The 27996-nt window shown below is 41.3% G+C and overlaps 1 protein-coding gene across 1 annotated transcript; it reads left to right on the top strand.

The window, feature by feature from the left end:
• On the top strand, positions 1–26695 carry lancl2 (LanC lantibiotic synthetase component C-like 2 (bacterial)). The gene is made up of 10 exons (XM_082545594.1): positions 1–285; positions 1054–1256; positions 4352–4469; positions 5233–5440; positions 7498–7645; positions 12855–13001; positions 15308–15490; positions 17710–17886; positions 18866–18938; positions 20258–26695. Exons 2-10 carry the CDS (start codon positions 1092–1094, stop codon positions 20332–20334), a joined length of 1296 nt encoding a protein of 431 aa, XP_082401720.1. The 5' UTR covers positions 1–285; positions 1054–1091; the 3' UTR covers positions 20335–26695.
• The last annotated feature ends 1301 nt before the right edge of the window (positions 26696–27996 follow it).

The following is a 27996-nucleotide window of genomic DNA, read 5'->3' as shown; positions in this document are numbered from 1 at the left end:
TGGGGGGTGAGTGTTACTGATTTGGCATCGGCAGCAATCCGATGTGCGCTCAGTGAGGAGGATGCTGAGGAAGGAGAGGCAGGGCGAGACACAGTGATGCGGTGACACATGGCTGCCTGCCGGTGCACTTAGACTGCGGCTCACACTTCCATTCACCGAAAAATAGGAGAGGCTGGACTCCGGGTTGCCTAGAGACGCTGCTCGGAGGCTGGAGGCTGCCGCAACCGACAAACGAGCTGTGGAAGCCCCGCACACTGCTGATCGGACAGCCTGCTGATCCCTTTGGTAAGCCCAATTTTGGCTCCACCTGGCAGTACCTGCAGCATTTTAGCATCGCAGCTGCTGTTGCTAATATAACGACCTGCTGTTTGGGCTACCACAGTAATGCCAGTGTAGCAACAATTGTTCTCCTTTTCCATTCAGACGTCTCATTGCGCAAACTTAAGCGTCACACTTGGTTCCAAAGAAGGTGTATTACTCATGGCATTATTTATTAATCTCTCAATTTAACAACAGTCCAAGGTGACATTCATTAAAGTTTTTTTTACCCTCGGATGTTAAATGCAATACTTCGTGTTTGTAAAACTTGATTTTGAACGTGTTCAATTTGTTTGTGCTCTATTTCTAACTTTCAGCTGAAGTTACATTCAGTATTCTTTTGGTCTGTGCGATGCAAAGCAAAATATATTTCTGGGGAATAACAGAAACAGCAGTGAAGAATATGCCTTTAAAAGTACTCAAGGAAACCGAGACTGAATGAAAAACGAGGACTTTTAATGTAAAATGAGTAACTCCAAGCTTTAAACGTCATTTTGTGTGAATCAAAATAACTTTTAAAGGGTAGCTTTGCATGCTTTTTAAATTTCGATTAATAAAGGCATGTTGTCCTGTGGCTTCTTTTGTATGTCAATGGCATTAGACAAAACATAAATACACTACTCGATCCTTTTAATGATTACATTCCATTTACATATTATTTCATGTCACTTTAGTGTGGTTTAAAACAATATTTCTGTAAGGCGATTTTTTATTTCCACTATATTGGCTCTACAGCGTACTGAGATATTTGGCCTTGCCGAGCCGCCGTAGAGATGGGAGATAACATGTCCAAGCGACTGAAGCTGATCTCGGCTACAGACGCAGAGATGGAGGAGCGCTCTTTTTCAAACCCATATCCCGACTGGGACCAAGGAGTCCTCACCTCCAACTCTGGAGCGGATGTAGTTTGCAATGACTCCCTTGATTCGGAAGGAAAGGTGAGATGTTTTCCCTCACTTTGGTTTTCACATCTGCTAACAGAAAGTAAAGCTAGCGTAGCCCAGGCTTGTTGTTGATACTACGGGACTGTTACGGTGTGGGAGTACCTGACATTGAAAGGGGTTCGTTTATGTTAGCGCATATAATTTCTTAGCTGTGGTTTGCGTCTGTCATCAGTCTAAATGCAATAATATTACAAAGCTAGTCACGTTTTGTCAAAGTAAGTAAAAAATACAGTTGTTTTTTGTTTGTTTTTTTTAGTTTCCGCGTCTGGGTCCTCTGGGTACACATATTACAGTACAGTAATAATCGGTGACGCTGGTGTTATGGTCTGAAATGACAGTCAGATCTTGGAGGTTTCTTTCACATAAACAAAAAATAAATAAATCTGCAATTAAATTCCACATATTTTTTCCCACTGACAGGTATGCTTCACCAAATATAATCGTATCGTAAGTTTGGTAGTCAAAGTCTAATTTTAGGCTGTTTTTGAATCCTGCAAGTGAAAGTAACTAATTTTTTCATTGGCTCATATGAAGATGGTTTTACCCAACAAAATAACTCATCTCCAGTGTTTTTAGGAAGGTCATAGAACAGAATATAGAACATTCAACGTTACGTCGTCTGTTTTTAAGTTATTCAAGTTAATATCTTTACATCTTTATACATTTTATTAAATTTATACCTTTAATATAATTTACCTCTGCACTCTTATTCCTGTCTTTTAAAAACAAGAAAAATATTAAGAGTTTGGAGTTGGTTACAAAAAGAGAGAGAGAGGAGCTTCGGAAAATACCTGGATTTCAATTTTCTGGTCGTCAATGAATTTTCAAGAAGGCTCGTTTGCTGTTATGTTGAGCTTTTTGTATTTTCACACAAAGCTTGGCTGCTGTAAATGTGTATTGGCATTTTGAAGACTGTATTCACCATTACAGACATATAGTTGACCTGTTATAACACATTTCTCTCTCTGTATTTTGCATCTGTAATGTTGTTGTATTATTTCGCAACCATGTCATGAATTCAGTAAGACTTATTAGATACCAAAGACTGCCCAAAGACTTTATGATTCTGTGAAACAGAATTTAACAGCTCCAGAAGATCAAGAACGTAGCAACTTATCAATTTGTTGCGGTAATTGTGAAACTATGTTCAGAATATGTGCATGAACATACTCGCACAGGATTGGCTGAGACGCTGTACACAGCCGTTTGCTGACTGGCAGTGCCTGAAATTAGATGGAAAGCTCAGGAGCTAACACTATAGCACTGTATAATTGTTGGCTGTTGAGGTATATCAGCAGCCCCCCTTCTTTTCTTTTATTGTATTGAAAGTTTATTCGCCAAATCAATACAAATCACAACAACAGTCTCCAAGGCGACTGTTGTTGTGATTTGGCGTTATATAAATAACAGTGAATTGAATTGAATATTCACTGCTAACACCAGGTGCACTCGCTCCTTGTGTTTCCTACCTTTACTCATGTTGTGGTCCATGATATCATTCAGCTGGCTCCTCAGTAAGTATTTTGACCCACAATAAGACAAAAATTCAAGTCCAGCATCGTGGACTGCAGCAGTTGGAATGCGCTTCGTGTTCATTGAAATTCAACAACAGGAAGAAGCTCATCAGGCAGGCTTAAATATGCTCAAGTATTTTTTTTGAATTTAATGGCATTTGCCAAAAAATCTCCAGATATAGAAATTTACAAATATTTGCTAAAGTGGATCCATTACAGATGTTTGCTAATGAATTGTAAACACTGTTATATTGTGTTGAAGTCAGAGCTGTAGATTTTTGTGTCACCGTCATTAAAGGCCTCATTCTCCTCTTTGGCTGTTCTGAAGATTTCATTGTTATGCAGAACAGCACCATCTATTCATGTGTCTGTCACTGTGTTCTTTTCCTTCACCATCGAGCTCCTCGTCGAACTGTTGCAGAGCAGAGAGAACAGACAGCCTTGGTCACAGTTCTCTCTGGTCAGGCTCTGACGCTCAAAGCCTCACCAAATATTGACTTTCAATCTTTTTTGTTGCACTTAAATGTTTCAGTTCATCAAACAAATTTAAATGTTAGACAAAGATAACACGAATAAACATAAAATATAGTTTCTAAATGAAGGTGTTTGTTATTAAGGGGGGAAAAATCCAAACCTACATGGCCTTGTGTGAAAAAGCAGTTTGATTCAGAATTTTGCCCTGCCCTACTTTTCAGCGCATTCACGCTGTAGGTGATTCTGTGTGAATGGATTCTGTAGAGAATTAGTTCATTTCACATCCACAAGCAAATCAGCCTTTAAAGCATGGCCTGACCCATGATGTTAAATTAGTAAAAAATTGGGCCTTGTGGAAAACAACCTAATTAACATTTGCTTAAATGATTCCTAATGATAAGAAGATTGGACCATGAACTTATATCTGAGCATTTATTAGATTTGCCACTGCTGCTATTAGCAGATCACATATAGACATTGAGCTTGCTCAACCTATGTGGATGAAAACATTAGATATTGTTCTAATCCTGACTTGGGAAACTGAATTGGGTGTTTGTGATCGATTCGACTTGGTGTCAACAGCAGAGAAAGGAGAAAATGGCACGACTGTGAGCATATTCAAAATAAAAAGTTACTCATCTGAAATGAAACTAAGCTGAACAACATACTGGTATTTTTTCACTTCTCATTTTATTTATTTTACCAAGACATTCAAATTCAGTAAATGTAAATGTATGATCTTGGTACATTTATTTGTTCCATTTTCTTTTACAGCATCAGGAAAGCAATGTTTATGTCCAGCCTAATGTTTCTTTACTGTCCCAGTCTCTGCGATTCGTATCAAATCAGTACTCAGCAAAAGCTGATACCCATACATTTATGTCCTTGACTCAAGACAGCCTAACTCATTCATTGCTGTGTATAAACAAGCTTAAATATGATTCTGTCTCCCAGTGCATGTTACTTAACTTCCTGCTGCTCCCTCCCTCCTCTGTTGTTCCATCTGTGCTACCACAGAATCAGCATTTAGCTTTATAGCTGATGGATAGTGCAGCTCTTGAGTCTGACAACTTGGAGTTTATAAATGTATTCTCTCTTCAGGTTAGCACATCCTTTCAGAAGAAGGTCCAGAGTAAGATCAAAGATCTCCTCCAGCAGATGGAGGAAGGCCTAAAGACAGCCGACCCCCATGACTTCTCCACCTACACCGGCTGGACAGGTGTGTCCCTGACTACTCTAAAAATGTGAAGAGAGCACAGTTCTGTTATCCATCCACCCAAAAATATTCTCTATTTTATACGCTTAGGTCCATAAGTATTTGGACAACGACAAACACTAATGTTCTCTCTGTACACAATTAATAGATATTAAATTAACAGTTAACACTGAACTGAAATGCAGACCTTGAACTTTGATTTAGGGATTTAACAAAAGTATTGCAATAAAGGAATTGCAGATATTTTTTGTACATAGTCCCCCATTTACAGAGAAAAGTTTAGAGGTTTAGTCTAAAGTTCAAATTAATAATGACACAAAATATGTTTCAAAAGCAACCCAAGAGTTTATTAAGGCAAATAAAAAAAATCAGTAATTACCAGATGTAAATCATTGACCTTATCTATGGTTTACATGATTTACAGTAGAGAGAGCATTTTAGTTAATGAAGATAAAACTGGAGCCAGAGAGAGGATGTGCTGCAGTGTTTGGTGGCACGTTTGGTGATTTCTAGACTTCGGGCAGTCACTGGCTGCAAAAAAAAATAAAATCATCCAAGCGTTAAGAACAGGGCTTACATTTGTCCTGTAACTGAAAATTAGGGACTACGTACAAAAATGTCTGTGGTTAGTGGAATACATCTGAATTAAAACTCAAAGTTGCTACTCAGTCACATCTAGACTGTTTGATTTAAAATCCACACTGGTGGTGTGCAGTCATTGTCCAAATACTTATGGACCTAACTGTGTCTTTTCTTTTCACTGCAGGCATTGCATTGCTGTACCTTCAACTGCACCGGGTCTCAAATGAGGCCTCCTACCTGCATAGAGCCCTAGACTACGTAAAGAGGACCATGAGGATCCTGAATGGGCGCAAAGTGACATTTCTATGTGGTGACGCGGGGCCTCTGGCAGTGGGTGCGGTGGTCCACCACAAACTGAATAACACGACTGACAGCAAAGAGTGTCTGTCCAGGTTAGACGGATTGCTTGAGATGCTCGATCTTTATCTGAAAGAGTAGCAGAGTCTCTGGTGAAATCGTACTGCTACTGTGCACTATATAAACCCCATATATACAATGAAGATTTAGTCAGTGACATAAGTGTAATTTGGCATCCATACAGACAGGATAGCTTTCCCAGCCCCATGTAGGCTTTGATGGTAGGCTATTTCCAGTTTTGCTTTGGAGTGTGTTTGTTTTTGGGTCACCCCACTGGGCGGGCAGTGTGAACAAGCAAGTTTGTGAAGGCAATGACTTCAGAACGAAGCAATAAAGAAGCAATGGAAGCTGCCAGTATTTTTTTTTAATTGACAGCACATTCCCTGAAAGGCCCGTGTGGTAGAAAGGACCTGAAGCCCACAGTGTTATGGACACCTGACTGACTTTATTTACGATTTGTTTCTTACTCATGCAGCTGCTCTTCCAGCTGCCTCATTCCATGCGGCACAGCTCTCCCATCAGGTCCCAGTATCCTACTGAAGTAGGGCAGGCATGGTCAGGTGATGGAGAACAGCTTTGTGGGCCAGCCTCCCCTGACACAACAACCTGAACCTACTTCTTTACTCCTGCCACCTCATACCCCCATTGCCCGACTCAGGGCGCCATCCAGCTTAGCCTTTGAAGAGGGAGTCGACCCTCCTCAGGCACTCCTTCTCCACCGTGCTGTACTTGGCCTCCTGTTCCGTTTCCTGGTGATGTATACAACTGGGCGGTCGGGCCCTTCTTTACCTACTGGGACAAAACTACCCCCAGCTCTCCGTTTGAAGCTGAATAAAAGGGAGAGACAAGTTAGGAGTGTGAAGCAGGGGTTTGTTTATCTGTACGACCACCCCCTCGCACTGCTATAGCCACTGGACCAGTTCTGGGGCTTCCTTTCGGGTGAGATCAATCAAGGAAATGATCGGGTCCACAAAGCCAGGCACAAACCGATGGTAGTAACCAGCCAGCCCCAAGAACTGTCTCACCAGGATACGATGGCTATTTTTTGAGGCGGAAATGTTGGAATTTGGCACCTCCAGCCCCAACTCATCTCTTTTGTTCACCAGGCTCACCATTGTAGCAGTTTCAGCCTCTCTCCATGCTTGGAGGAGTTTGAGGTGATATATCTGTGGGGCTCCTCCCCTGTCTGATTGTACCACCTCATAGTCAGCGTCCCCCGCTCACCGCGAAGGAGGGAGTGATACAAGCCCTTTATCTGCTGGTGGAAATTGAGTCTAGCCCTTCTGTTGCACAAGTGGTGCGACTGTTGTTGTGATTTGGCACTGTAATAAAATTGAATTGACTTGAATTAAGGGATGCGTCAGGCATGGGATTTTTGCGTATGTCTGCATGCACACACGACAGTTGATACTCCGCTAGTGTCACTGCTGCCTCCAATCTTGTGGGCTGGTGGCGACGCATCCACTCTGCCATTCTGGCTGGGAGCCCCTTCACAAACTGCTTAAGCACCAACCGCCTCCACCAGGCGCTCCTTCCCCTCCTCAGGGCTGGGCCACAGCCACCTGGACACCGTGTCACTGCCTGGCATAGGCGAACGGCTAGTCATCCGATCCCCTATGAAGCTTTGATGGTGGTCCTCCAAGGCGAGCTTCATCCGATCTACAATTATATGCCGGACATCCACAAAATGGCCCCGTGCCGTCGCAGGCAAGCTGAGAGCCGCCAGCTGAGCCTCCCCCCACGGTCTTGGTCATGGCATGAAAAACCTCCAAGAAGGCTAAATCTTAACTGCACTTAGGATATTTCATCTTTGATCGTATGCTCACATTGGAGAGCTATGTTGAAATTGTAATCCTGAGGTAAAATCCGATATCATGGATACTAGAAGACCACCAAGATAAAATAATGAGTACGGGGTTTTTAAAATTCCTCAACCAGTGTATTAATCCACATTTGCTGGTGCTGTGAGGAGCTGCAGTATTTGCGGTCAGGATAGTGAATGAATATTATCCCCCATGGCTCAGGTGGAAAACAAATCTGTGCTTGATCCGTACCCCAGCCTCATGCAGTGATTGTTGTGTTTCTCCATCAGGCTTCTTCAGCTTCAGCGGTCTGTGCTGAGCCCAGACTCTGATATACCAGATGAGCTGCTGTATGGTCGTGCTGGATACCTTTATGCTTTGCTGTACGTTAACAAAGAGATCGGCACTGACGCTGTGGATGAGGACACCATTACAAAGGTGAGACTTGCACATGTCATATGTGCTTTTTCAGATTAATAATGATAAAGACATGTCTGACAATGTTATGTCACGTTGTTTGTTAACATTCTCCATGTTTTGCGAGGGTATTCTGCTCGTGTATGGTGTTGTAAGCAACACTGTACTGAAGTGTTCAGCCCTGAATTGGCTCATTGTCACCAATATCTGATCCAGCTTTTTGAGGGAGGATAGGATTCATATTAATGCTCCAGATACCTGATCTATGCAAATCAGGATAAATTCCTTATTTGTCCTTAAACTTCATTTTGAGACAGAAATCTTCATAATGCTGCATTTTGTTTACGCCACATAAACGTAGTCACCATGCTGTCACTTAGGTCGCACACAACCCTTTAGTTACTGGCCTGTTGAATTTTTGGAGCCACAAGTAACCATAGTTAGACTGAAAGGTGAAGTACTGAGTTATCAGTTTGACCAGTGATGTACCAACACCTGTAGAATTAAATGATTCCCAACAGAGGGTTTAATACCAGAACAAAAATGGTCAACTCAATTACTTCAACTCCTTTAATAAAAGTTGCTTTAAAACACTGACACCGTAGCAGATCATTCAAATCGTAGTGTGACAAGACTGATACTGAAGTGTTAGGATAGTTGCAGAGTAGCCTAGTATTGTTGCCGTTACATTAAGTTAGTATAAGTATTTAATGACAGCCATGCCACCTTTTACTCTATGCAACAAAGGTGATGTCTCAAACAAAGTGGTGAGGTGCAGTTCAGGATAAGGTAAAAATAATAATACTTTGGAAGTTGTTCCTGACTCTGACCTTCTTATTAGCAAAGACTTCTTGGAGAGGGTTGGCAGTGGACGGTATCAGAGCACAGAGGACATGGGACCCAAAAACACAACATGCAAACTCAAACACACTGTGACTAATAATCTCTCATATTTTTTGGTTATTTATTTAGGAACACACAGTCACTGCAGGACCAGCTGTCACCATTTGGTGTAGCGCCAGACTGAAATACATATACTGTGCCCGATTTCTCACTCGCTTTCTTACAAATACACACACAAAGTGAGGAAAGGGGTGAGAGAGTGGGCAGTAGCGGACGCACACAAGCTATCGTTGTTTTCAGAACCGGTAGATAAAAGTACTTTCATGGCCAAATAAGGAATAGAAATCGGATGCCCCAAAGCACCCAGTTTCCTGCAGTGCTGCACTGCTGTTCATCTCATTGTCAGCTGTGCTCGTATACCTGTCACCACACAACAACACTCAGCACTCTGGAGGCTTTACCAAACAGTGGCTCTCCTCCAGGACCCGCTTTATAGATGCTTTTATTTCTTTTTCTCGTGCTCAGATCTTTGCTCTCTGTTTTCAATCTTGTTCTGCTGCATTGTTGTCTCTGTGTGTATCAGTTATTAGAGAGATCTCTGTGGTTTGCTAGTTATGCGTTTTTTCCCCTTACTGATTCCCTGAGTAAATGTGTGTGTGTGTGTGTGAGCGAGCATGTATTCATATCTTTGTGGGGACCAAAGTTCAAAGTTTACTATACTTGTGTGGACCAGCAGCCCTTATGGGGACCAGAATCCTGGTCCCCACAAGTTTGAAGGCATTTTTAAGACTCAAAATGTGTTTTTAGTGACAGGGTTACAGTTGGGTTATGGTAAGGGTTAGGCATTCATTCTTCTGGGTTAGGGTAAGCAGCTAGGGAAAGCATTATGTCCCCACAAGATATGAATACCCAACAGTGTGCATGTGTTTGTGTTTCAAATGCCAGCCTGTCAGGGTTTTCTGTTCTTTATAGTGCGATGTTAAAATAATTTAAATTACAAGATGGGTTGAGAACCCTGTTAGAGTAGCAGTGGTAAATTATTAAGCTAAACCAGTCAGTCGTAAGGTCAGCTCCATAATAGGAAGGATTCTGCCACAGGGAAATGGACAGCTGCAGACATGACACACATGAGTGGTATAGATCTTCATGGAGCTTCATAGATCTGTGTAATGTATAACACATTCCCTGTGTAATGAACAGGGGATGTAAATCTGTCCTGCCATGATGGAGGCAGTGCTGCTGCTGCAGAACTGTTTTTCTTCACTCTGTCTTGCTTGGGGACATGATATACTGCTGACTCAGAACCCCGAGCCCCTTCAGTTCCACATATAGGCTACTGTGTATTACTGCATATATCTAAGCAGAATGTCCAGAAAACATGACTATAGAAAAACACAGTAGCTTGTCAAATATCCTCAGCACAATTTTGGGATGTGATTATTACCATGAGGAGAAATCGTCATCTCTAAGCAGTTTAGACCATTTGTGTTGGTGCAGCTTGGTGCAGGCATTTGAATATTACGATGGTTATGATAAAGCTGCAATTTTGAACTGTGAAGTTTGAGTACAAGCTCCAGGTTCCTTCCCCATGCTTTTTTGCTGTTTTCGTCCTATCAAGCAGAAGTGTAGCTAACTTGGGATCCATCTTCAATTCTAAATATGGAAGCGCTTCCCTGAAAAACACATCATCTGGATGGGATCCACTACAGAGGATGTTGTGTCCATGTTTTCAAAAAGAACTTCAGATTTGGGATTGTCGTCTACTTTGTCTCAGTCCATTTTAAATGAGCTTTGGCCCCGAGGAGGTGGCTGTGTTTCTGTGTTTCATACACAATGGAGTGATCTCCATGACAGGATCATGCTTGTTTTTAGGCAGACCACCTGAAGTTCCAGAGATCGCAAGCAACCAGTACTGATTTCAGCCTCCTCTGCAGAAATGTTGCTGTTTTGATGATATTATGCACCGTAGCTACTGACATATTCAGTCTTCACAGTTTTATGTTGAGGAACATAAACAATAAGTCCCAGTTGTCTCAGTTTAAACATTTGATATGGTTTCTATGTTTGGTAGTGAATTAAACAAGGCTTTATGAGCTTTGCAAATCACAGCATGCTGTTTTAAATTGTAACTCTTCCTCTGCCAGGGTGTCCAGACGTAAAAAAAAGAGCCAGTACACCTAAAGGTGGAAGATTAACACATAGGTGTTCATGTTAGTGTAAATGTGTCTTCTCTCCTTTAAAGAAAGTAAACAGAAACATATCTGAGGCTGATCGAGCAGCCACGTGTCATCCTAATCACCTGCTCGACCAATCAGTGGAAGACAAACTTCTGCTCCTTCCACATGGCAACGCCTCAGTTTAATCCAGGTTGTTTGGCTTTGGAGAAAGTGTTCCAGCTTATAGCTGTTCCTAAATGGAAGAGCATAAAGAAATCCCTCGTATAACACCCTGCTGCACATAAACCTTAGTAGCTGGTGTGCAGCAGTCTCATTGAATTTAAATCCCTCAACCTCTTAATCTAACCCAGATTTAATGTTATGGATAATTCTTTAGCTCTCAGAGGTTTGTGTCATATTAGTGAGCTGATAAATGATGTTGTCTTTCTGTTCAGAAGGAAGTATTTGCAGACAAGACATAAGATGCAACACCCACAGTCATAATGTCAGGCATGCAATGTTGTTGTCATAGACACACTGAGAGCGGTGGCCAGAATTAGTTATACAAGCATAGTTAGATGAAATATTCCAGGGTTTCTGATTGTGTAGTGTAACTGACACCACTAACGCACAAATGCACGTTTCCAAAAAAGTGATCCTAATATTCTAAAATAAGAAGCTAACAAAGGCTTGTTGTGTTCTACGATTTTCTATTTTCAGACTGTGATTTTTATTCTTTTATTCTCTCTTTTCTCTTGACAAGACACTCTGACAAGAAATAGCAGTAAAAAGCTTCCTGTCATCGGAATCATTTAGCCATCCATTGCCCATCCTCATCTGTGCCCTGTAGGCTGATGTGTGTGTCGTTTTGTATGTCTGTCTGCTTTTTGCTTGTCCTATTTAAAGTATTATTTTGTGTTATGTTTTATTGTGATGAAAGATTGTCCTATATGCATCAAATGATTTTAAATGGATCCGTACTTTATTGTGAAGGAGGCTAATCGTCTAATAAAAGGGAATTTTGTTAAGTGACGTGAGATGGTTGTTGTAAATTGGCACAGTGTAAATTAGACCACATTTATCTAGATTTTTATCATATGGGAGGCTCTGTGATCAAAGCATTTAAAATCGAGAGAATTTAGTCATGTTTGTTTCCTACGTTTGATTAGAAATGAAGATGAGAGGTTTGCCTGAAGTTTAACCTGCCTACCATCTCACATGGGAGACATGTAAACATTTTCCAACTGACGACAGGTGATATATCCACGCAGGTGACCCTTTGATGGGCGGAGCAATGTGATCATCCACAGACTGATTTGCGGGTTTAGAATTTATACAGTTTTTTTGGAGGGAATATTTGAGCTTCTTGTCTTGTTTGTTTCATTATTAATATAGCTACTTTTTGTGGATTAATCATTTATTTATTTGAGATGTGCCAAATCGCACAAAAAACAACATTACATCAGAGTTTTTCTTTTGTTTTGTTTTGGGGTTTTTAACGTTCGCTGGAAGAGAAAGTTTGATTTTAAACTTACTTTTTGTTCAATTATGTATTTGTTGTTTTGTCGAGTGTTTAAGACAGATAAACACTGGAACAGCCTGTAAACACGGTGGGAAAAAGAAGCCAGTGTCTCTGTTTCCCTCCCCACCATTATTTTTTTAAATTTATTTTATTTAAATAAAATGTTTTCGTTTTTTCCTGAATGTAGGCTGCTGCCTTTCTTTCTTTCTGTTATGAGTTTGAGAAAACAAATCGCTGCACTGTGAGGAGGGTGTCATTAAAACAGCGCTATTATTTTTCCGTTGACCACTTCTCTTTCTTCAACCAACATTATTAGCAAACTTACCCAGGGGCAAAAAAATGAATCACTCTTGTAAAAACGATCGGTAAAAGGCTCAGCCTATCGTTCATAGTCGATACATTCATCCAGTCGCCTACTGTGCCCTCTCTCTGCCGTCGTTCTATCCATGAGGCTGTCAGACAAATAATAAAGCAAAAGTATAGTTTTGCACCAGTAGAAATGGTGTCTCCCAGGTCATGTTGTTCTTATAGTTTTATAATGAAACTGTAGGTTTCTCACTTTGTCATTTTGAACTGAATGCTAACACTCCACTCTCTCAGCTCTGTAGTAAAGATGTTATATCAGTTTCTGCCAAACTGTGTGTTTGGATTCAAATGTGAGCTCAAAGGTTCCTTTATTTTTCCCACTCTTTCTCTCTCCAAACGTCAGGTGGTCACAGCCATTGTGGAATCTGGTAAGAACATGTCAGCAGAGCAGAAGAAGACTGATCGCTGTCCACTCCTCTATGAGTGGCACAAGAAGCAGTACATCGGCGCTGCCCACGGCCTGGCCGGCATCTATTACATGCTGATGCAGGTAGGAGAAAACAGAACGCGGTCTGTTTAAAGTCAGTGGGTTTTTAAAAACGAAAGATTCTTTTATTCCTCTATATAAATAAGTTCGAAAGTATTGCTAAAGCTAATGTTATCTGTCATGTAGTTATTTATGGAGAAACACTCGAAGCTTCTGATCTTCTGGTTGATGATGCACAATAAATTGTGTCATTTTGCTACATCAGAGAAATGAAAGTATTTCTTATTGATGTTTTTTTCCAAATAGACTGACTTTCATTCTAGAGTAACATTTAATATCACTTGTATATAAGATCACGCATTTATATACTGTAGCCACAAACACACACGCATAAATGCACAAAGTGACATCCATGTAAGTGAATCCAGGTAATGTGCTTGCAGTGTCAGCGTTGTTGAATCTGTATTTTTGCTGACAGCTCTCGCCTGCAGCCCGTGCTGCAAGCCACCTGCCACCTTCTTTGTGAGCACTGCAATCTAATTATTGAGGAAAAAACAATGAAGAGAGGCCAGAGATTGGATCCAGATTTCTCTGTACTCATTTTTTATGTATATGTTTACTGAAAAAAATATATAATAAAAGCACCAAGTATGAATTTTACTTTACCTGAAAGAATGAAGGATTATTAGCTGGAGGATTATGTTTTCCTTAGTGCTGTTATATCAGAATGGGCTGAAATCTGTTATTGATTATAGATTTGGGCAGATAGACTCTTTATCAGTATTCGGCATTTGGAAGAAGAACTGTTTGATTAGTGGTGTTGGCAATCAGTAAGTCATTGATTTAAGGTTTGCTTAATGTCTGTTGTTTCTTACTGTTCTGGGCTTAAAGCCAGTAGAGGAGCTGAGACTTTCTGCAGGCAGACATCCTGTAATTGTTGTTGGCGGCTAAGATGAAGCAGTTTTGTGTGAAATCCTGCCGAAGCATGGCCTACAAAGAACGACCAAAGTGTTCCCACTGTGCATTCAAATGCTACTGGGTATTGTTAGCAGCTAGAAATGTGTTTTAGATATATTCATATATGCACGCATGTCAAATTCATGGTCACAGAAGGACTCGAGCTTATCCCAGCTGTCACATGCATACAGTATGTTACTGTGTGCATGTACCATTATGGGAAAAGTCATCATTTATCAATTTTCAAGCAATGTAATTCTGAAAATAGTCACAACAAATACATTACTTAACAGGGCAGCCACACTGCTCAGTTCAGATGTGTCTTGAGATTGTATTGTGTGTGTGTGTGTGTATGGGCTATAAATGCTTACTTAAACCTTGACTTATTAGGCTTATTAGACTTATTAGACTTATTAGACGTTGGCAGTCAGAAGTTTAAAGTAACCTAATGAAACATGTTTGACCAGAAGACAAGAATTCATACTCTAATTATGATAAAAGTTGACACTAATGTCAGCACAATAAAAGGTCAAAGATACAGATAAGGTCTGGACCGTAGAGAGACATGAGCGACCAGCCAGGGACTGGAATCACATGATTTTCAGCATTTCTGGTGCTGGCCAGGGATTGGCACACACCGACAAAAAGTCGTACGCACCCTGACGGCCGCACACTAACATGTCCTTGTAGTGAAGGTATAAACTGTTCCAGCTAGTTATATAAATCTATTGGACATGCTGTTGTTTGAAAATTCATTGCTGTACACTCACCTTTACCTCAAATTGTTTCCCTTACAATGTAATTGTTTGTACCTGTGGGGTGCCAGTTTAGCTCAAGGGGTGAGCCATGTGCCGTTTGGCAGGGGAGCAGCGCTTTGCCCCCCTCTCCCTCTTCCAGTTTTTCTGTCACTCTTTGCTTTCACTGTCAGATAAAGGCAAAACATTTCATATGGCCAAAATAAATCAGAAAAAACTGTAAGTAGCAAAATCTGACTGAGTAAGAATACAAAAAGATGGGTGGCAACACAGCAGATCGCCATGGCAACAAAGATGATTCCATTATTCATCTTGTGATTTATAACAATAGCAAAAGCCTGATTTAAAGTAGCTCACTGAAATCTGTCCACAGACTTTTGTGTTTTCTCTGCTGTTCACTGATGTTCTCATTAACACATGAGAATCCATCTTTCTCTGTATGAATAATTCATGACTGTAGCAATCAAAGTATGTGTTGAGTCCGTTTAGATCTTATAAACATCTGCTCTGAAACATCTGCTCTGAAAAGCTGTGTTTCACCAGCTTTTCTGCTGCCATTAGGAAAGGTGATAGTCACCTCCTTTTGGGGCATTTAAAGAGAATTCTGTAAATGTAGAGCTGAACAGTACAAGTGAAATTAAACACTGTCCCTTTCAGTCTGGAGCAAAAGTCCATCCAGACATCCTGTCAGAGTTGGTTCGCCCCAGCATCGACTACGTCCGCCACAAGAGGTTTCGTTCAGGAAACTTCCCTTCATCCCTGAGCAACGAGAGCGACCGGCTGGTCCACTGGTGCCACGGAGCGCCCGGTGTTATCCATATGCTTATCATGGCCCATAAGGTGAGAGTTCTGCGGTCAGCAGCCACCCTCTCTGTCTAACACGCACAAACAACACTGTCACCTTGTGGCACAGCTCTACACTGCATGAACAGTTTATTGTGTTAAACATATTTGTGAAGCATGTATTATTTGACACGTCAAAGAAAAATCATGTTGTTGATGGGATGTTGTTTCGCCTGGCGTCTAACACTTTGGCTAATTTCGTTTTTTTTCTTGGTCCATTAGGAAGCTACATCACAGCCAACATGCTGCCATTCTGGCATTTTGCTCTTACTAATGAGACTCTGCTTTTTATTTTTTGCTGTTGTTTTGGCACAGTGAACAAAGCACTGCACTTAACAATGTTCCGCTATTAAACAACTGTGCCGTTTGTGTCACGCGTTTAAACATTTAAACTGCCACATGTTTTGTTAGTGGCAGATTTCAGGTCGGCTGTTGAAACTATGCTGCATGCACACGTTGTGCTCCCACTGATGGAGTTGTGTTTTTACAATAATGGACGGCAAGTTGAATGATTTCAGAAAATACGATCCTGTTCATGAGGCAGAATAATGGTGATGTATTATCACAGAGGGATGCTCCATTATTAGGGCTTGAAGTTCTCTTTCACTGTGCTGGATCTCCATAAATGTGATGTTTGGACTAATTTCGCAATTATTTGACAACAGTAGGCATACTGTGTCATATTCATAGTCTCAACCAAGACCTATTACATTATTTTATGGCTCTGACAGTGTTGCTTGAATGCAAAGAAGCAGCCATACATCAAAATGATCCAGAAAACACTGCTTTGTTCTGCAGTCTGATGACTGAAAAAAATGGATGTCACATCCTTTAGACTAAAGAAGAGAGGTACCTCCGACATGCATCACTGCCTCTGATGGAGGGCTGCGTTAGCGCCTATGGAACCGACACGTTGGCAAGCCACCATCAGCGGCTTTTAAAGGAACAGATGCTGCCATACAGAAAACATCGTGTTCATGGACAGCCTTCCATATTCGATGATATCAACTGATATCACTAAATCCATACAGACATTAAGTTGTTTTCAGACAGTCAGGGGTCACTGCTTCCTAAAATAGCCGGTATTTTCCAGCTTGTTATCACCCCTAGTGGAGTGTTGGTGAGCACCCCTGCAGGTTACAGTGGAAGAATACATCATGAGTTAATTTTAGCAGCATCAGAGTTCACCACAGAGACATGAGCTCGTATAAAATCAACATGGCTGAAGTTACTTTAACCATGTAGCTAAGGATTCGTCTGCATGTCATATATGGTCGGGTTGTAGGAGTGGATCTAGTTGGTAGCTGTAATAGGTGACTTGTGCCTTGCTGTGTGAGAGGAATTCTCGGGATAAGTAGGAAAGGCGAGGGTACATGGTTCTGCTTTCAAAGGAAAAGGAGAATTCTGAAACAGAACGTGAGCTGCTGGTGTGTTTGAAATGAGAGCGCAGCAGCAGTTTATAAGATTGGCTGGTTCCGTGTATTCAGGTGGAAACAGAAGGAACTGTCACTGGGACGAGTTTTTAAAAAGCGCAGGTTCTTAATAGTGGATTGTTTCTTTCCTGCTCCTTTCCTGTAGCTGATGTTTCTGTGTTACAGCTAAAAGCTAATAATAATAATAGAGAGAGGTGGGGCCGGATACAATTTCTTCTACATTACATGGCAGCTCTGTAGAATGCAGCTTTTCAAAGCGCTCCCTGCTTGACGCCATCACGGACCTCACACAGCTGTGGGAGACTGGCTTATATAATCACATCCAATCAGGCACACTATCAGGTCTGCACTGTACTCCTACTGTGTCCTGTCAGCTTCATACCTGTCTGATAGGTCGTCTGTCACCTCAGTTATGAGTTCAAGTCGCTTCGCTTTAGATTAATTTATTTCTTTGAAATGAGATCTGGATGAGTGGTTTAGTTTTCATGTAGGCAGAGTCTTTATCTCTTCTGCGAGGACCATACAGCGTCAGGTTTGTAGATATTATATGGGCTGTCTGATACAGGGGTTACATTTACTGCTGGTTGCCTTGAGTTGACGATGCTTTCAGCTTATGAAGTGTTTTCACATACAGAATGCAGTTTGGGTTTTGTTTTTTTTAATTGCTACGATATTTAACAAAAAATGTCAAAATGCTGACTGCATCTGTTACGAGTTGGCAGTAGCTGTTGAAAGGCTGACAAGGTTTGACTATCCTGTCGGCTTCATCCTGTGCCTTGCCAGATTTTTAAAGAAGAAAAGTACCTGAAGGAGGCTGTAGACTGCGGCGAGGTGATATGGCAGCGGGGCCTGCTCAGAAAAGGCTACGGTATTTGCCATGGAACCGCTGGCAACGGATACGCCTTCCTGTCTCTCTACAAACTCACCAAGGAGAAGAAATACCTGCACCGCGCCTGCAAGGTAAGACCGAGGGTAAACAAAACAAGATTCTCAGTAGTAGACTAAATATGCACAAGCAAGAAGTGGCTCTAAAGATGCCGTGGTTAAAACTGTTGTGGATTCATGCATGATATGATTTTTTCTGAATAATTTAAGCTGCCCTGTTTAACAGACATAACGTTGGTCATGGCATTAAATGTATGTTCGTATTGGACACCAGAGCACCGTGAAGCCTGTTGAGAGGAGACCTGTAATGTACAGTCTTCTTACTCGTGTTTCTAATCATATGACACAGCAGCTTTTCAATGTGTGTAGTTGTGGTAAACGTATACGCTTTGAAACACCAGTAACTGCAAATGTAAAAAAGTACACAGCAGGCAGCATGGTGGTATAATAGACTGTTAACAGCTGATCTGTGGCTAAGAGACGAGCTGCGTCTCCTTTCTGGAGGTTTTGGTTTCTTAAAAATAAGAGGGAACTGGGTGGCCTCAAGCTGACATGTTTTGCCTTAAAAGGAAATCTTGTGCCACTATCTTTGAAAAAACAAGTCCAAATTGAGTTTTTTTATTCCTGGTTTCTTATATTACGGCTCACTATATGTCATGATGTACTGGGGAACTACAGGACTCTTTAACAATGCCATGGAAATGTTACCATACGTCTTTGTCTCACGTGAGCTTTTTCTAACAGAGATCCAGCATGGGATTTATCATGTAGTCTTTCCACTCTTACCTAGCTTGGTTAGCTCAGTGCATCTGTCATTACTATAGCAACCAGACTGTAAACATGTTTGTTTGCACTGTGAAAGTTGGGCTTTTTGACATGTTTTTAAAGTGACTTGTTGACAACCAACTTAATGAGCCAATTTTATTACATGATTCATGTGTGCCCCTCACATTTGGCAGACGGTTGAACACTGAAGACTTATAAAAGGAAGTCTATTTTGTTGTTTTTAAGAAAGAATGATGTTCACGTGTGCTCTGTTTTTATATTCTAACAGTTTGCTGAGTGGTGTTTGGACTACGGGACACATGGGTGTCGTATCCCAGACAGACCATACTCCCTTTTTGAAGGTACTTAATTCGTATTGATTTAATATTTCACATATCGTCTGTGTCATATTCGTCTGCATCTTCTTCTGTCTGTGTAGCAGCTACTCAGCTGTAATGGGTGAAATTTTCCTTACATTTCCACACATGTGTAATGTTACATCAGGAATGATGGAATATGACTTTATTTCAACCATTCACCCCTGTAGCACAGTGTGGAAGTGGTTAGCACTATGGCCTCATATCAAAAAGGTTCCTGTGTGGAGATGTGGTGCTTCTTCCTGTGCCTGCACAGGTGCTATAGATTCATCCCACAGTCCAAAGACAGTAGTTTTATTTGTGAATCTAAACTGCCCATGGATGAGAGGTAGATGAAGTGCTTAAAGTAGATAAAATAAATATAAAATAAATAATATAAAGTATATAAATAAAAATATAAATAAATTCAATATTATGAATTATGCTTAAATGTGACTTGTAATCTGAAGTGCTTTGCATAGTCAGTAAGAATAGAAAAGAATAAATGCAGTATATGAATAAAAGTTCCTCAGTAGATAAGCCTTTGTGTTTACCTAATAAACATTTTCTGTTGCTTGGAGGTCTGTAATTTAGTAGATGTCTGACACGTAGCCACATGCAGTTGGTTGGTTATTTGGTTGTGAAACAGTTATGATTAGATCACAACGTCCACTCTAGGTACCAGGTGATGTACAGTATATGATGCTTCTCATTAAACTCTGTCTCATCGTGTGTTGCATGTTAAGCTTATTTCTACGAGCCTCTGGTCGATCAGAAGTTACTGTGATCTATTGCAGCGTGTTAGCACAGCTGCATTATAACAAAAGGTTTTAATCTGTTGGCTGTCTGTGGAGCTTTCAGAGGTCTGAAGGCAGAAGAGCACTCTTTTGCTCTCCAACCAAAAATAGGTGTAGAGGACACGGCTTTTTCAGTAACTTCAGCAGATTGCTTTTCACCTTTCACTTAAACAGCAAAAATGGCAATTTCAGCTCACTCTTCTTAGCAGAAGATTTTTAATTCAGCTACATCGGACGGTTTTCAAGCATGAACAGTATGTTTAAGGTCAAGTCAAAGCATCTCGACCTGATTTAAGTCACTTGATTGGTCACTTCAACTTGCTGGTGTGTTTTGGATTGCCGCATAAGTCGAGTGAGCTTGAGCTCAGGGGAACGGACTGATGGCCGGGCATTGCCCTTGTGGATTTTTGGTAGAGAGCAAAGAAGAGAAAAAGAGATAAAGAGAAGAAAAAAAAGAAAGAAAAGGAAAAAAAAAAAAGGCATACGGTGAAATGTGTATCCAGCAGTAATGACTGTTTCTCCACTTAGGTATGGCAGGAGCCCTCCACTACATATCAGAGATGGAAAACCCCGAAGCTTCGTGTTTCCCTGCCTTTGAACTTTGACCTGACAGCCCCTGACTTTGGATTACAAAGGGGAGGCTTAATATTTTCAAGTTAACTTTCCTTTAAAAGTACGCTGCTCAAAAAAAAATGAGGGGAACGTTTAAATCACACATTGGATCTTGATAAATGAAATACTCACTCTGAAAATCTTTAGTGTCATAAATTTTGTAATTATCTTGAGAACAAAATGATCTACTAACAGTGAGAACCAATATCATCCACCCTTTAAGGGTTTGAATTTAGAAACCACACCAAAAATCCAAGTTAAAAATAGGCTCGTCTGACCTGCATCATAGTGTGGCTCAGCAGTATGTGTGGTCCCCATGACCCTACATGCGCTCTTAGCTGATGTCTTTAAATCTTGTTCTGGACTTGGATCAAGGCACCAGTAAACTTCTGGACAGTGTGTGGCACTGTTTGGTGGGTTTCGATGGACCAGTGCATAATTTTCCTGAGAATCTTCATATCTTCATAACTGGCGTCAGTGCCTTCATCATCCAGGAACTGCCTTCATTCTCGCCAGCGGAGGACAGACATTGTTGTGCACCAAGAGGATCCCAGGGCTTGCTCCAGCATGAAGTCTGACATTAGATATGTGGATTTCATCCTGATACCAAACATGCAGGTCTGTTTCACTATTTCCCATGTGAACATGCTGTCATCATAGGGCACTAGTGTGAGACCTCCCAGTTTCGGTGGTATCTGAGAAAAATCAGTCATGAGGATTAAGAGGAGAGCATTGGTCTGTGGCTGCAACCTGCAAAACCATTCCCATTTGGGAGTTGTCTTCTTGTTGCTTTTCCATTGTTGCCACATTCATGGCACCAAAACAGGTGAAATTAGTTGACCATAGTTTATGCTTCCAAGAATCCTTGAAGCTTAATTGACTGTTTTATTCTGAGATCATAAAGTGTTCCCCTAATTTTTTGAGCAGTGTATTTTGATAAAACTTTCAGCCTTGGTCATGCGTAAGTAGTGACCAATATTAGACATTCAAACTGGAAATAAGTGCAACTGATTAATTATTTGTTGGATTAAAGACATGGTTAGCTTTTCTGTGATTAAAAATGTACAGAGAATGTTTTTGGACAAAACTACACATTCATTTATGGAGGTGTAGTAAAAATAAAAGAAGCAGTAGATCGATGGAGCGCGACCATCGTATTGCCTCTTTTTCTCTTGCTGAAGATAGACACTGGATCTGATGTTGGAACGCTGTCAGAACTCGCCTATAATGTGCTGAGAAAAAGACATGGACCTCATGGCTCCCCATCAACACATTATTGCCAGCTGGGCTTGGTCACAGGAGCACATTCTAAGCACTCAGCCTTTAATATTGTAGCACTTAGGCCAAGAGAGCAAGTGTGGGTGTGTGTGTATGTGTGAAGATGTGCATCTCTGTCAAATGAACTAAAGCTGTTGTGGCATGCTCACTGTTATTGGCTTTTGGTGCCTCATTGTGTGTCAGTGTAGTAGTTATTCTTCCTGTATTTAGGTGTGCTGTTTCAGTTCTTCATGTGTTGATCGCATAGTAGGCAACATGTTTCTTTGCCCTCTTTTATTTTATTAACAAGTATAAAGTAGCTCCGTGCTCTCAAGCTGACCGTCAGCTGTAAAGTCTGTCTGCAGCTTTTCTGTTATAAAAATACATGTTCCAATTATAGATGTCATAACATGTACTGTATATTTCGGCAATACTGGGCTTTGACTAATTTCGATCTTTTTAAAGGCTGAATAATTGCCTAGCATACATCTCAAAGAGGGAAAAAACATGAGCCAAGTGCAAAACTGAATCAATTTGGTTTTTGTGAAATAAAAACAGGGTCAAACTTGTATGTACTGGCTCGAAAATGTTCAAACATCTGCTTGGATTATTCAGCCCAGTGCTAATGAAAGTGTCAAAACCTCTTCAATTCCTCTTAGCGACTGGCTGTATGTGGTTTCTTCTTTTTGTCTGGTTTTGTTTGACACCACTGAACAACTTAGTAGTCTGTGTTCAGGAAAAAGTGTATTTCGGATCTGAGTTATACAAGTCAGGTATATTTATTAAAGAACTATAGATTCAAAAATCAGCTCAAACAATTGGACTACATCACATCCACTTTGCTATGGTCTTAAAAACCTTTCTTTCTTTCTTTTTTGCATTTTGAACCAATTGCGGATGAAAATTACTTCTTCATTTATACAAGAAAAAATGATTTGCAGTTCCTGGTCACAATTCTTTCAGCACTGGTTTCATTTTGGTAATGGATCTGTTGGAAGAAGCATGACTATAAGGTTCAAATGGTTGAAAGTTGAACAACATATAATTCAGTCCATCTTCTTCTGCTGATCCAGGGTTGTGCTAAAGCAGAGAAGCCCAGACCTCCCTCTCCCCGGCCACCTCCTCCAACTTGTTGGGGGAACACCAAGGCGCTCTCAGGCCAGCTGAGAGATATAATCTCTCCAGCGTGTCCTGGGTCTGTCCTGGGGCCTCCTCCCGGTGGCACATGCCCAGAACACCTCACCTAGGAGGCGCCCTCGAGGCATCCTTGTCAGATGCCCGAATCACCTCAACTGGCTCCTTTTGATGTGGAGGTGCAGCGGCTCTACTCTGAATCCCTCCCAAATGGCCGTACTTCTCAACCTATCTCTAAGGGAGAGGTCAGCTACCCTTCAGAGAAACCTCGTTTCCGCCACTTGTAACGCGTTCTTGTTCTTTTGGTCACTATCTACAGCTCCTGGCCGTAGGTGAAGGTAGAGACGTAGACCAACCGGTAAATCGAGGGCTTCACTTTTACACTCAACTCTCTCTTCACCACAACGGACCGGTGCGCCGTCTGCATCACTGCAACCGCAGCTCCAATCCGTCTGTCGATCTCCCGCTCCCTTCCCGTCACTTGTGAACAAGACCCACGAGATAGTTAAACTCCTCCACTTGGGATAAGAACTCATCCCTGACCTGGAGGGGGCACTCCACCCTTTTCCAGCTGAGGACACATGGCCTCAGATTTGGAGGTGCTGATTCTCATTCCCACTGCTTCACAGCTGCAAACCATTCAAGTGCTAGCTGGAGGCCATCACCCGATGAAGCCAACAGAGCCACATAATCTGCGAAAAGCAGAAATGAGATTCTGAGACCACCCAAGTGAAAGCCTTTCGCCACTTGGCTACTCCTAGAAATTCTGTCCATAAAAATTATGAACAGAATCGTTGACAAAAGGCAGCCCTGGCGGAGTCCATCACCCACCAGAACCAAGTCCGAATTATTGCTCGCTATGCAGACCAAGCAGCAGTTGTATAAGGCTCAAATGGCCCGTAGGAGTGGGCCAGACTCCCCATACTCCCAAAGCACCTCCCACAGGACACTCTGAGGGACACGGTTGAGTGCCTTCTCCAGGTCATCAAAACACATGTAGACTGGTTGGGCAAACTCCCATGAACCCTCAAGTGTCCTCTAGAGGGCAAAGAGCTGGTCCAGTGAACCACTACTTTATCGTGGTGGAGGGGTGTGTCCCAGGGATCCTAGGGGCTATGTTGTCGGGGGGCTTTTGCTCCCTGGTAGGGTCTCGCATAACATATTGGTCCTGGGTGAAGGACCAGACAAAGAGCGATTCAGAATACCCCTATAAGTATAAAATCAAGGGAACAGTTCACCCTGCCCGGGATAGGGTTGGTGTTGGTGTGTCTATGGCGTTATTTTTGTGCCACTATTCTGAGCGCACGTAAAAAAAAAATATTGTAGGTGCAAGTGTTGCACTTTGAGGAGAAATTTATTTTGAGCGAAGAAAAGAAAAATTTGAACAAAATTCATTGCTGCATGCAAAAACTGTATTTCAGTGTTTGCTATTATCCCCACACACACACACACATGCACACGCATGCACACGCATGCGCACACACACACACACACACACACACGCATGCACGCACACACACACACACACACACACACACACACAATAGCAGCCCCTCTCGCTCTGGTTTTGCATTTGCGCTTGCTGTTGCTCGCGCTCTCAACATTTCTGCCCGTGCGCGCTCAACTCTTTCTCTACGCTGGTTTTGTGGCACAATCTGATTGGCTGTTCTGGTCTCCATTTCGGAATCCATTTCGTCCAAAACTCAAACGAGGCAGTGGCGGAGGAACACAGAGTGGCGGAGTTTGAAATATTATTCTTTCTGGGTCACAAAACAAACTTTTAAGATATTTTCATGCCAGAATGGTGCTGTGTAAACTTCAAATATCTGCTCGATTTATCAAGACATCACATATTTGCATATTTGCGGGAGTAAGGCATGAGACTTCTTCTGAAAGTCTCATGCCTTAAACCCTCTAGTAAACAATCTACAGTGCATCCGGGAAGTATTTACTTTGTCCACATTTTGTGATTTGATAGCCTTATTCCAAAATTAATTCAGTTCATTTTTTACCTCAGGTTTACACACAATAACCCATATTGACAAATGAAAAAAGTTTTCTTGAAATTCTTGCAAATGTATTTAAAATAAAAAACTAAAATTTAACATAACTTTTCACAACATTTGCCATGACACTCAGAACTGAGCTCAGGTACATCCTGTTTCCTCTGATCATCTCTCAGATGGTATGGTATGTCATGTTACAGAATAAGGCTGTAACATGACAAAATGTGGAACAAGTGAAGTGCCGTGAACACTTTCCCAATGCACTGTAGGTGCTGCAGTTCTGAAGTACAACGAGAGAGAGAAGGGTGTGGCTTGCCCTGAGGTGTTCGTATGGGACAACAAGAACAAAGACTGCAGGGGGGAAAAAGTCGTCATTCAAGCAACAAAGTTGTTAAGTACCAGTAAAGTGTGGTGATCATAATAATAATAATGGATTGGATTTCTGTAGCGCTTTTCAAGGCACCCAAAGCGCTTTACAATGCCACTATTCATTCTCTCTCACATTCACACACTGGTGGAGGCAGCTACGGTTGTAGCCACAGCTGCCCTGGGGCAGACTGATAGAAGCGAGGCTGCCATATCGCGCCATCGGCCCCTCTGGCCAACACCAGTAGGCGGTAGGGTAAAGTGTCTTGCCCAAGGACACAACGACCAGGACAGAGAGCCCGGGGATCGAACCGGCGACCTTCCGGTTACAGATACGCAGAGGTGGGACCAAGTCATTGTTTTGCAAGTCTCAAGTAAGTCTCAAGTCTTTATCCTCAAGTCTCAAGTCAAGTCTCAAGTAATGTCAGGCAAGTCAGAGTCGAGTCTCAAGTCACTGGTGTAAAAGTCCGAGTCAAGTCACAAGTCTGAAACTTTGAATTTCAAGTCCTTTCGAGTCTTTAAAAAAAAAAACAACGAAAAAATAATGTTGCAGTTATGCTAAATGTAAATATTAGACCATGTAATTTTAAAATCTGTGTTTTTCTCAACACATGACAAAATAGTGAACTTAGAAAATATACACAAATTGTGAAATTGCACCTCTTTAAAATGCAGCTCAATTAAACTTAGCTCCAAGAATAATTTTCACCGACAGTTCTGAGATAAGCTGCATGTTATTCTTGGATGCGGTTGTAGGACCAGCTTTAAAATCGCATGACAAAAATATCATACACATTAAAAAAACTGTATCACCAACGTAGCCTGGACAACATTTGCTAGTTAGATGAAGTCAGCTATCTCATCTTAGCATATTTATATGCATATTTATAATTATACGGTTCTTGGAGTGAGTGCATACACTCATGAAGTTTAGTAACTTCAGGTCACTGCAACAAGCCCAGGTACAGTTTACCGCCGGATGGGTGCAGGACCTTGAAATGCACCGTGTAGAACGAAAGACCATCGTACGTATCATAAGTTTACCAGTCTCACAAATCGTCGTCATAAATACACATTCGTTAACCGTTTATTAATAGGACCTTTGAGCTCAACGGTAATTAATTAGTAGTGGAAATAATTTCTGGTAGCATCACAGAAATGTAGCAGTGACAACAATATTGTATGCTGTAATCGTACTGGGCAATTAGTGATACAAAAAACCTGTTTTATCCTGTGAATAAAAGTATATGTTTTTGTCAATGTACCATAATAACAGAAGCGAAACACAATATTGTGTCAGGACAATTCACTATTTATGCACAATAAACAAAGGAGCATAGCGCGACAATTTCTGTTCAGCGCCAGACTTGCTTGTAACCTATATCACCAATTATGTTATGAAAATGACGTATTAACTACTAAAAAACACTGACCTTCGTGTAAATGCTTGGAGCAGACTAACCTGTGAGCTGGAGTGTTCTGGGACGTTATATTTGATCTTTGAATGGCTGCGATCCAGGCCATCCGTCGCGTCTTTGTTACTTCGGAAACATGGCTGAACAATTTCTCTTCAACGACGTAATCCGATAACAACCGATCTCTTTAACTCGTCGGCTTCCCGTGGCTGTCATGCGACCGGCTATTGCAGTTAATAATACAACGGCTTCTTGACATTTTTGTGTTTCTTTTTATCGCTGTATAACTGATTTCAATTGAAAGCCTGCGTGCGCTAGTACCGCTTGCCACGAGTTCCCAGAATCCTTTGCGGTTCTACCCGTGAATGACGTCACATTTTCAATCTATATATAATATGCATGTTAAATTTTATATTTGGGGTAAAATATCAAGTCTTTTCAAGTAAACCGGTTCAAGTCCAATTCAAGTCCCAAGTCATTGGTGTAAAAGTCCAAGTCAAGTCACAAGTCTTAGAACATTTTTTCATGTCAAGTCTAAAGTCATAAAATTAATGACTCGAGTCTGACTCGAGTCCAAGTCATGTGACTCGAGTCCACACCTCTGCAGATACGCTTCCCAACCCCCTGAGCCACGGTCGCCCCACAATCTGTGACCACTGATGTGGGTCTGATTGACCCACATCAGTGGTCTGATTGAGGAATGTCAGGAACCCAGGCTGAGGTGGTTTATATTTGTACGTTTTATAAAAACAGCAGAATTATGAAATTGAAACATGAATACCCGCACAATCACTAAATATCCAAGAAGTTGAATATATGGGTCCGTAGTGATTCCCAGTGTATTAAAAATCTTTCATTACAACTTGATCTACATCATGTCACAAAAGTAGAAAACAAAACGTTGCACATCAAGTGTTGAGATCAGACTGAGGCCTGCATCTCCCAGCCCACAAATCAGTGAATATGTGTACTTAAAAATGAACATTGGAAATTAATATTTTTTTAAATATATCTGGATAAAAGTGATGTAGATCTCTAACTTTGTCTCTAAAGTCCTTAACGAGCTCAGGTTTTTTGTTTTCCTCACCGTTCTTTAAGTCTCGGGCTGTGTGGTACCAACATGGAGTTACACTGATACTTTTTTGACAAATTGACAAATTTTTTTCATTTGTCAATATGGGTTATTGTGTGTAAACCTGAGGTAAAAAATGAACTGAATTAATTTTGGAATAAGGCATCCAGTGATCCCGACAGCACATGAATGCACATAAAATGCCTCATTTTTCGCAGAGATCTGTAAATGAATGTCATTGCATGAAAATCTGACTTGTAACAATGTTTGTGTTGATGTGTCAGTGTGTGTCTGCACTCACTGGCTCCTATGTCTAGGCTCATTATGTGTGTGCTGAAGACTGGACATTGAAAGAGACAAAGTTTTAGACACGTGTTTGTGATTTATTTGCCCTCGTTCTAATTA

Source organism: Aulonocara stuartgranti (assembly GCF_965226115.1).
Source record: "Aulonocara stuartgranti genome assembly, chromosome: 9".
Classification (NCBI taxonomy): domain Eukaryota; kingdom Metazoa; phylum Chordata; class Actinopteri; order Cichliformes; family Cichlidae; genus Aulonocara; species Aulonocara stuartgranti.
This window is presented reverse-complemented; position numbering and strand designations above follow the sequence as displayed.

Bases quoted from the DNA above. Each gene is read 5' to 3' on its own strand.
- lancl2 (XM_082545594.1), top strand. From the start codon at position 1,092: ATGGGAGATAACATGTCCAAGCGACTGAAGCTGATCTCGGCTACAGAC. The intron at 1,257-4,351 runs GTGAGATGTTTT...TTCTCTCTTCAG, and splicing joins CCCTTGATTCGGAAGGAAAG to GTTAGCACATCCTTTCAGAA. The intron at 17,887-18,865 runs GTAAGACCGAGG...ATATTCTAACAG, and splicing joins ACCTGCACCGCGCCTGCAAG to TTTGCTGAGTGGTGTTTGGA.